General features: G+C 31.8%; 1 protein-coding gene across 2 annotated transcripts; it reads left to right on the top strand.

Moving 5' to 3' along the window:
- The first annotated feature begins 76 nt into the window (after positions 1 to 76).
- LOC134720837 (BTB/POZ domain-containing protein 17-like) lies at positions 77 to 6,982 on the top strand. Of its 2 annotated transcripts, none has more exons than XM_063583391.1 (2): positions 77 to 145; positions 2,554 to 6,982. In XM_063583391.1, the coding sequence occupies exon 2, from the start codon at positions 2,713 to 2,715 to the stop codon at positions 4,129 to 4,131; it is 1,419 nt and encodes a 472-aa protein (XP_063439461.1). In that variant the 5' UTR covers positions 77 to 145; positions 2,554 to 2,712; the 3' UTR covers positions 4,132 to 6,982. The 2 variants fall into 2 exon arrangements, with proteins under 2 accessions (XP_063439461.1, XP_063439462.1); XM_063583392.1 differs by having other exon boundaries at positions 110 to 233.
- Positions 6,983 to 10,572: the final 3,590 nt, after the last annotated feature.

Below are 10,572 nucleotides of genomic sequence, written 5' to 3'. Positions count from 1 at the left end.
TTGCAAGAACATTTTTCATGGATCTTGAATCTGACATGTTTGAGAAATTTTTCGAACGCAACAATTTCTTCATCCTACAAACGTTTAATTCTATAACGGATACGATTTTGCCAGCATGTCAACAGTTCAGACCATACGGCTAATGGTATTTATTCTGACAGTTATTAATTTTCAATTCTTTAAATGTTAAAAGTTTTAATTTGTACAGTCATTACAATGAGACATCCAATCAGGTATGCAATATTTTTTTTGCAAGCTTGCATTGATATTTACAACAAAAGTCAAAAGATCTGTTGAATAGCCTAGCAAGTAGACACTGTGACTGATATACACTACATGTAACAGTATGTTACTGAACAGCTATCCCTTGACTTAGCATTGAAGTGCAGTCAAATAAATCAGAATAATAACATAGATACAACACCATGCCTTCTTTTTATGCCTTTATCATATATAGGCAAAAGGCCCTGGTAAAAAAAAGGGGGGGGGTTTAAGTGAGAGGGTAGGAATGTCCTTTGCCATCACATTCAAACTATCATATATGTCTTCCTCAAGTGATGATAGTAATGCCCCTTATTGCAGGTGTCAAACATTCATTTTCAGCTACATTGTACTGCTAGCATCAAATTTTTAATATTTTTACAGATGGGTCTTTTCACTTTCCAGATTGATTTTCCGCTAAGTTTAGTAGTTTTGTGATTTTACTTTTCACCACAGAACACCTCAGAATACTGCCGAAGACCCTAAAAAACACCAAGCACTAAGAAAAACAGTGATATTTTACATTAGAACAATAAAATAATTTGATTTACGTATATTTTCATCAATTTTAAGATTTTCATGAGCATCATTTGTATGTTATAGTTGAATTAATATCTCCAGATTCATAAAAAAAATCCAGATTCATGGTGTCATGTCCAGTATTTATAATAAAATTCAAATACATTTAATTCAATAGTAATCAGTTCAAATATCCTTGGTCTTTCATCGGTTAGATTTAAAGTTTTGATATTTTGTCTCTTTTAAATAGTTTATAGAAGACAAAGCCATAGAACACCAGTGGTCTCCTTAGTCCAAAATAGAAGGACGCCACCCCCTAGGTGCCCTAAGCTGTGCCCTGTGTGCCCTCAGCCGTGCCCTTCTGCCCTGAGGCCGTATTCCGAAAAACCCTTAATCATTTGTTAATTGTGCCTTTTGGCAAAATTGCCTTTTGTTTCATCGATTTCTTATCAGAAGTTAAATTACATATATGACACCTGGTGATTGCCCTCAGGTTACCAGGTTAATCATGTCATTACAATCAATTATTGTGGATAAGACTTCAAAGGTGTAAATTACTAGGTAATTTAATTAAGACAATGTACCTTTTTGTCATAAATTTGATGAATGTGTCATTTTGGCATTTTCAAGAGTGTATGAATGAAGGCTTTCATGAATTTAGAATTAAATTGAAGTAATAAAAATAAAAATATGTCTTCACAGAAACAACGCCCATCTCAACTGAAGCTTGTGAATGACAAGCAGGTGTATCATGTTGGAGATTAATTTTGGAGTTACTTCCCCTGAAAAAGCTTATTACAGATTTGTGCTCCTTAAGTGTTATCTAGCACTAAAAATAGGAAAAATAACCAATTGAATACAAAATTATATAAGAAATTCTGAATGTTACCTTACATTTCCTTAAGGATATTAACTGTCTTTGAACATACAAAAAAAAATATATTGCAATTTATTTTTGATAATCATACTTTTGGCAATCCATGTTTTATACATTTTCAAGAAAGAAATTTGATTAAAAGATTTGTTAGATTGGTGTCAAGCTATCAACTTACAAAAATGGTAGTGTACAGTTAAACTTTCATCACAAATCAACAAGCTACACTAAATATTATATTCCTAAACACAAACAATAAAAAAAGGTTTTCAGGCCAAGCTCAAGATGAAAATTTTAAAATACATTACTACTCTAGATCTGTCATGTACATGTATTGTAAACTATGACATTTTTAGTTTATGTTCTTTTTTGATTCGTCAGTCGATTTTTTATCATCTGAAGAAAATGAACATTTTATGGTCATGCACTAAAAATAACTGTAAACGCCAATTGGCAAGAAATTTTACCTTTATTTGCATGAAGATATGTATATCTGAATTCTGACCCTCTTTTTTTAAAAGCGTCAAATTGGTTAAAACTTTAACTTGATATATTGAAATTCCCTTGTCATTATACATCAGAGGCCTTAAAAAACAATCCCTTATTGTTAGTTTTGGAAATAGATCTGGAAAGAATTTGATTATTCACAAAATGTACATCTTATTCATGTTATTGTCCTGCACCAAAAATTACTTATAATGTCCTTTGACAAGATTTTTTCCCCCCTCTATTTGTTATATAATTTGAGTCTGTGCATTTAATCACAAAATTGAATCCTTACAATTAAGAAAGGCAATGAAAGGCTTAATTATTCATTTTCATTAGCATGGGCAATGGTGTAACAAGGCAAAGAAGCATATTTCTAAAAAATCATTTATCCAATTTCATTTTAATTCCAGATTGAATTTGGACATCAAGTTGACAATTCTACATCTACCATTCAAGGTCTCTAGATCTAAACAATGGGTTCTATTAAGGTTCCACGACTAGATTTGGAGGATTTTTGACATCAAGTTGACAATTCTACATCTACCATTCAGCGTCTCTAGATCTAAACAATGGGTTCTATTAAGGTTCCACGACTAGATTTGGAGGATTTTGGACATCAAGTTGACAATTCTACATCTACCATTCAGCGTCTCTATCAACTGTACTGTGATCCTGTATTAAGTGACTTACAGCTTATTGTGGGCCAGAAATCATATTTTGCCCATAAATTAATTTTGAGTATAAGTAGCGATGTTTTTAAGACAATGCTGACAAGTCCTACTTGGCCAGAAGCATATACTGATAAAATTTATTTGGAAGAGGAACCTCATTGTGGACTTGTTTTTGAAGATTTTCTACAGTATTTGTACACAGGAAAGGTTCATCTGAGTCATACAAGCGTTTTACCGGTAATAATTCTGGCCGATAAATATAACATTAGTGACTTATCAGCCGTTTGTGTAGAATACATGTGTAATCATTTAACTGCACCGAGGACAGAAAGTTGTGTGTTATCTTGGCTGAATTACTCTGTCATGTGTAACCATAGAAACTTGGAGAAAGTATGTGAAAGTTATATCACAGCAAATTTTCAGTATGTCATGGAAACTGATGAGTTTTTAACAATATCTTTCGATTTGTTATTAAAGTTTTTGAAATCATCAGACATTGTTATAACAAGTGAAATATCCCTATACCAGTATGCCATGAAATGGGCGGAGAAGAATATTCTACCTTCCATCAAACCAGAGACTTATTTACCTGAAAACCTGAGCTTGTTGATGCAAATAGTTTTATCAATAAGGCAATGTCTTATGTCAAGGGAAGATTTGTTATTATTTCAGAGTGGTACGAAGCAGATAGCTGAATATTTACATAAAGTAACGGGAGTTAGCTGCTTTCCAGAAATAAAAAGCGAGCAATACCAAAATTTAAAATCACCCCTGTCTGCGTTGATTAAAACAACAGGGAGCAATACTTCTCCAAGGATATATACTTGTGATGCATGGTGTACTGAAATTAGCGTACCAAATGTTAATGAGGTTCAACCAGGGGAAATATTGGGAGCATTCTACTCTACGCCAAGTTCTTTTAAAGCTGACAGTGATGAAAGCTGGGATTGGCATATTGATCTTTATCCTAGGGGTGTTTTATTTCGTGGTTGCATGATGATTGGTCACTATGGTAACCACAGTATTGATGAGGTGATCTATGAACGAGTCCGTCTGGCTATTTCATCAAATTCATCTGATTGCAGATCTGTAAAAGTGACCGTCTTAGTTTATGGACTTCAGAATGGTGTTGAATATGTTGTAAAGGCAATAACAAAAACATGCCTTTTCACTTCAGAACATGTAATCCATCATGTCAATGACCTTGTGGCTTTCAGTGACCTTGAATCTAAACAGTCTCCATTTCTCTTGGGTGAAGATCATAATGAATTTAAAATCAAAATAATCATCAGGCCTTTTAGTTCTCTAATTGCATGAAATAAACATGATAAGTGGCACATGTGTATTACAATTTAGCGGTTTAACACACAGTTACAAGTATGTTAACTTACAATACTGTTTAGTTTAATTAATGATGTTATTTTTTGGAGGATGTTAAGTTGCCATATTTGTATAATTAACAGTTGTGCATGTAATAGTTTTAAGTTTTATATTTGTTATATTGTTTCTTAACCATGTTTACCAGAGCATTTGTTAACATTGTATTATAACAGAGGCACAATTAATTGTTGTTTACCAGAGCATTTGTTAACATTGTATTATAACAGAGGCACAATTAATTGTTGTTTACCATGTTTACCAGAGCATTTGTTAACATTGTATTATAACAGAGGCACAATTAATTGTTGTTTACCATGTTTACCAGAGCATTTAACATTGTATTATAACAGAGGCACAATTAATTGTTGTTTACCAGAGCATTTGTTTATATATTATATCTTATTATTTTTAGATTACATCTGATCTTCAGTTAAGTCCATGTTTATTACTATGTCAGATTTATTTGTATGTTACTTTTATACTTGTTTATGATGTTATATATAAATACATTTAGTTTGCATGAATGAAAAAGATATCAGCAGGGACAGTGGAAAATGTAATTCAAACTTTCATATCTGTATAGAGCAATCATGTATTGTTTGACATAAATTTTATTGTACCCTTGGCGAGCAGGAAATCTTTCATCAATGTCTAATATTGAATAGTGTTAAATGTACATGTATGCTCTGTCATTGCTTGTAAGGCATATCATGGGACTTTGTTTTTCACTTATCAGATGTCATTTTCCTTAACAGAAGTATTTGAGCACTACCGTGATTAAACATGTTATAGGGCCAGTATTATTTAAGTTAGTGTTTGCTATGGTTATATTTTTGTTGAATTGCTTGTTATTAGAAGATTGTGCTTTCTAAAAAAAGCATGTAGGGCAGCAATGGGATTAAATGTATGAGAAAATGAGCTTATTTTTGTTTTGGCTGAAATGAAGGTCATAGGATTAGTACATGTATGTGGGACATTGCAGGAATACTTATTCTGTGGCAGTGAGAACAGATTTGACAATTTTAAACATGTTGTTACTTGTTTCAAGCTTTATATTTCAGAAGGTAGAAGACCTAAATGCTTCTCATCGCTCATGTTACAAAATTTAGTTTTGTCCTAGTCTGTTTTCATTGACCTCATTTTCATGATTCAGCAACTGATTTGAAAAACCTTTTTTTTAACGTCTTGTAAGTTTCTCATTATAATAAGAATAAAAAGGATAGTTTATTTGGTATATGAAATACTTTTAAGGTTGACATGGTTCACATGTCCTTGACCTCATTTCCTGGATTACTTTATCCAGCTGAAGATCATCAGTAGATAATTTTTCAGATACAATAAGCAGTTCATAATAAAAAAGAAGATGTGCTTTGATTTCAAGCAAGACAACTTTCCACAAGAGATACATGTACATGTAGGTCAATTATATTTATTTTATGCAATAAAGGTAAGGTGTACAGGTCACTCTGGCAGTAATAATCTGACCTTGACCTCATCTTTGTGGTTAATTGATCATTGTCAAGTTTCATTATTATGTCTGTTTGATAGACACTGTACTATGTTTGCAATATGTTATTATAGGTTCACAATGCATGCAATGTGTTGTGTTTAGAATGATTTTAAGGTTTTCATCTGACTAAATGGACTTTTGCCTCATTGACATGGATCATTGATATTGTTAAGTTATTGTTATACTGGTTCAGTTGTTGGGGAAAATCATTTTCTTAAAGACTTTTAACTTAAACTCAACTATATATGATCTCATGATCATTGATTTGTTACAAGGAAATAATTTTCAATATTTAATAAAAAGGAGAAGAGAGCTTTTCTTGCACTTTTTAGTACACTTTATCAGGTTTATACTAAACTAGAAAAATACACTATTGTTGAACTATTCAATGTTTATATATTTGTGTATGATATATATGGTATATAATGTAACTCTTGTAAAGTTATATCATTGTAATTGAATGAATTAGAAATAATTCTCCATGGTTATGAGAATCAGAAAATGGTGTAAAACATTGCAAAAAAATATTGATGAATGATGCATGAAAAAATCATTTTGTTCCCTGCATGTAGAAATATATTCTGACACATGCATATATACATGTTAGAGTGCATGAGGCAGTTTACTGTAAAGAATATTTGACAAGGGGAGGTAATTTGTGTTGTAAATAAAACAAAATATTGCATGTATTTTTTATGCATCTGATGATTGATGGAAAAATTGTAAGATTATTTAATAATTGCAGTATATGCTGTACACTTATGATATGAGAAGAATTTTATATGGGAGTTAAGATAAATGAAGTTTTTGCTTTGTTACAATTAAAAAAGAAAGCAGTATTAAATAATATCAATTTTGTTATATTTAAAAAGGGTGTGAGAGCATTTATTTTTCCTTTTTGTTTCAGATGTGATAATATTATGAATAGTTTTTGATCATTTGAAATTTAAAAAAATATTAAAACAGTTGAACAATTTTTTTGGGGGAGGGAGGATTGTAAGTTGGTGTTCTTTGTGTTATCGTTGCATGTCAACAGAATTAACAATATCTCTAGAAATTATAAGTGTAACTGTAAATTAATCTCCATCTTAGATTTTTAAAAAGAAAAAAGCTAGCTATAGATCAGATGTTATTTTTTTGGTTTAATATATTTAAAACTATTTGAATTTTGAAACATTGTTATTATATTGCCTGACAGTTCTATGTTTAGTTATTATATTACCTGACAGGTCTATGTTCTATGTTTAGTTATTATATTACCTGACAGTTCTATGTTTAGTTATTATATTACCTGACAGTTCTATGTTTAGTTATTATATTACCTGACAGGTCTATGTTCTATGTTTAGTTATTATATTACCTGACAGTTCTATGTTTAGTTATTATATTACCTGACAGGTCTATGTTCTATGTTTAGTTATTATATTACCTGACAGTTCTATGTTTAGTTATTATATTACCTGACAGGTCTATGTTCTATGTTTAGTTATTATATTACCTGACAGTTCTATGTTTAGTTATTATATTACCTGACAGGTCTATGTTCTATGTTTAGTTATTATATTACCTGACAGTTCTATGTTTAGTTATTATATTACCTGACAGTTCTATGTTTAGTTATTATATTACCTGACAGTTCTATGTTTACCATGGTAGGCAGCATTTGACTGCAATGTTCATTTTGATTTTACCATGGTAGGCAACATTTGACTGCAATGTTTATTATGTTGCCTGACAGTTCTATATTTAGTTATCATTTATTTTACCATGGTAGGCAGCATTTGACTACAATGTTCTGTTTTGTTATTACTTGTTCAAAATTTAATCCAATCAAAACTGATTGATATTAAAAAATGGGAAATATTTAAATTTGTTGTTCAATTTATGGGGTGTATTTAACATTCCTTTATTTTCAATAAGACTTCAAGCAAGCATCAATCAATTACACTATCTAGATGTAGGAAGATGTGGTATGAGTGCCAATGAGACAGCTCTCCATCCAAGTAACAATTTATAAAAGTAAACTATTAAAGGTCAAGGTACAGCCTTCAACACAGAGCCTTTGCTCACACCACTCAGCAAGCTATACAGGGACACAAAAAATTTCAGTGTAAAACCATTCAAACAGGAATGTTTTCAAAGATTGAAAGAGATTGACATTAATGGTTGAGGAGGGAAGGACTTGGTGTCATTTCATATGCTTGTGGAAAACAGAAGTAAATGGTTTAGTGACATCACTGTTTTTTATTTTTTTGTCTGTCTGTTCATTCTATCATTTGATAGGAAAATAATGTGATTTCCAATCAGACAACTATCCACTAGAGACTAAATGATGTGGCTGCTAGCTACTATAGTTCACTGCATGGCCTTCCACAATAAGCAAATCCCTATCTGTATAGCAAGTAAGCTATTGAAATCTGGACATGACGAAATGTAAAAGAAGAAAACAAATTTCCTACCCTACAATATATAAAAGATACTGAAGTTAACATTTTAAAAAAAAGGTTCTGAAATTTTTAGAACAATGTTTGGTAATGGAAAGGTATCTTTCAAGGTCGTTGATTAGCAGATTGATTGTTCCAGAGTTATGGGACTTAAAATTGTTAAAGTTCAACAATTTACCACATATCTAAGTCTTATAGTAATTCTTAATTTCTGGATCATATCTTCACACAATTCATCCTGACTTGATTCCAGAGATATGACTTGATTGTTGTAAAGAAAAGGCAGTTTTGAGCATATTTCATGGAAACGCAGGGGCGGATGCAGGATTTTTCGAAAGGGGGATGCTAACCCAGGGCAAAGGGGGGGTGCAAAACATATGTCCCGATACAAATGCATTGATCGGCAAAAATAAAGGGGGGGTGCGCACCCCCGGAACCCCCCCTCTGGATCCGCCACTGAAACAAATATAAATACAAAAATGTGATATGATTGCCAAAGACACTACTCTCCACCAGAGACCAAATGTCATGAAATTGTGTGTGGACTATTAAAAAACAACTTAGAAAAAAAGACAATTTTAAACTTAAGCTCTATCTTCTAACGAGACCTTTAGGCACAACAATCACACTTCAACATATTACCTACAGAGCTTTTTATACAACCGCAAAACGTTTTGCAGTTGTATATATATATATTGGTATCATGTTGTCATCATCGTCATCTGAAGACATTTGTTTTTTTCGCACAATTACTTAAGTATAAGTAAATAGAAATCTATGAAATTTTCAAGGTTGATGACTGCAAAAGGAAGCAGTGGCAGGGGGAGAGTTAACCCCCCCTTTTTTTTTAACAATCAATGTATTTGAATGGGGACATATAGTTGGAACCCCCCTTTGTCCTGGGTTGGGACCCCCCCCCCCTTTTTAAAATGACTGGATCCACCCTGGGAAAGGTGGGATTGATTTTGGGGGTTATGGTCCCAACAGTTTAGAAATAAGGGTCCAAAAAAGGGCCCAAATAAGCATTTTTCTAGTTTCAAGACAAATGCTTGTGGAGTGATGTATGGATCTCTCTGAAATTATACCACAAGTTTCCATACCATAAATGGATGGTAAAAATTGGTTTTTACAGGTTACGGCTCAAAAGGTTAAGAATTAGTGAAAACAAGGGTGTTCTCGTTAATGGACAATTAATTCAGTACAAAACATTATTTAAAAGCAGTGTAAGAGAAGTAATTTATACCCAACTTTTTGAATTACCTCCCTTATTATGGTTGATAACTCCATTGGAAATTTGATTTGAGATTAGGTCCATATTTTGAGGGAAATAATTTGTGTATTTTTTGGAAAAAGGGGGAGGGGTAAAACAAATTTGGGGTGTGGAAAGATGTTCTAAAAATTTCAGAAATTAAAAAGAAAATTTCTTGAAATATTATTTGGGGGGAAGGGGGCAATTCGCAACAGTAAAATGTATTGAAAAAAATAGCCAAAAAATATATTTAGATTCACTTCACATAACTAATTTAAGTTCTTAAACCACAGTTATTTTGTGACTGAAACCTATTAGTGTCAAAATATTAGTCCAAATTTTGAATATTCTGTCCATTTTTTGTCCCAACTGTTCAGGGTTTAAACTCTGCGGTCGTATCCAGCTGCGGTCAGCGAAGCAATTTGTTTTTAATTTTAAGCTAACAATGATTCTTTACCCTTTCAGTGTTCACAAGCACAAGATAAGTTTTCAAGAATAACCTTCCTGTAACAACATGGAAACAGAGATAATTACAAGAGCTCCTTGAATTAAATATCCTTAGTTTAAACATATTTTATTGTCTAAATATACAATAGGATTGGATATAAGTTATAACAACTAAGATAATCCTCTCCATACAAGTACAATATACAAAATTGCAAGATGACAGCAATTATATATTTCAGTACGATATGAAAAATATGAAAAATATATACAATTTTATATTATGTTTAAACAGTATAACAGTTGGATACGAGTGCATTTTAAGATACAGCAATATTAATCAAAGAATCTTTTTGTATGGCGTATATAACTATGTACATTTCTGAAAAGGATTGTGTTTTGTTCAACAGTAATTTCGTCTGTTCCAAATAAAATATGTTATAACTATGGATATATCAGCTAAGTGTTGAATGTTTTTAAAGAGCTGATTTCTAAAGTTTATGTAGAGTGGACATTCTAAGAAAAAAAATAATTGAATCTTCTAATGGACACCCACATTCACAACTAGGGTCATTAACTAAGGCAGCAACCATTTGATTTCTGGGGGGGCTATGGTTTTTATTGGAAAAAAAAGTTTGTTTCCAAGTTTTGGTGAAAAAAATAATTTGTTTTGGACCCTGAGAAAAAAAAATTGTTTGTTTCACCCTCAGCTGCCACTATATGTAATGCTA

The sequence above is a fragment of the Mytilus trossulus genome, chromosome 6 (assembly GCF_036588685.1).
Source record: "Mytilus trossulus isolate FHL-02 chromosome 6, PNRI_Mtr1.1.1.hap1, whole genome shotgun sequence".
In the NCBI taxonomy this organism is placed as follows: Eukaryota; Metazoa; Mollusca; class Bivalvia; order Mytilida; family Mytilidae; genus Mytilus; species Mytilus trossulus.
The sequence above is the reverse complement of the archived record's forward strand: the minus strand, read 5'-3'. Positions and strand labels throughout refer to the sequence as shown.

Excerpts from the sequence above, each read along its gene's own strand:
- LOC134720837 (XM_063583391.1), top strand. The coding sequence starts at position 2,713 with ATGGGTTCTATTAAGGTTCCACGACTAGATTTGGAGGATTTTGGACAT.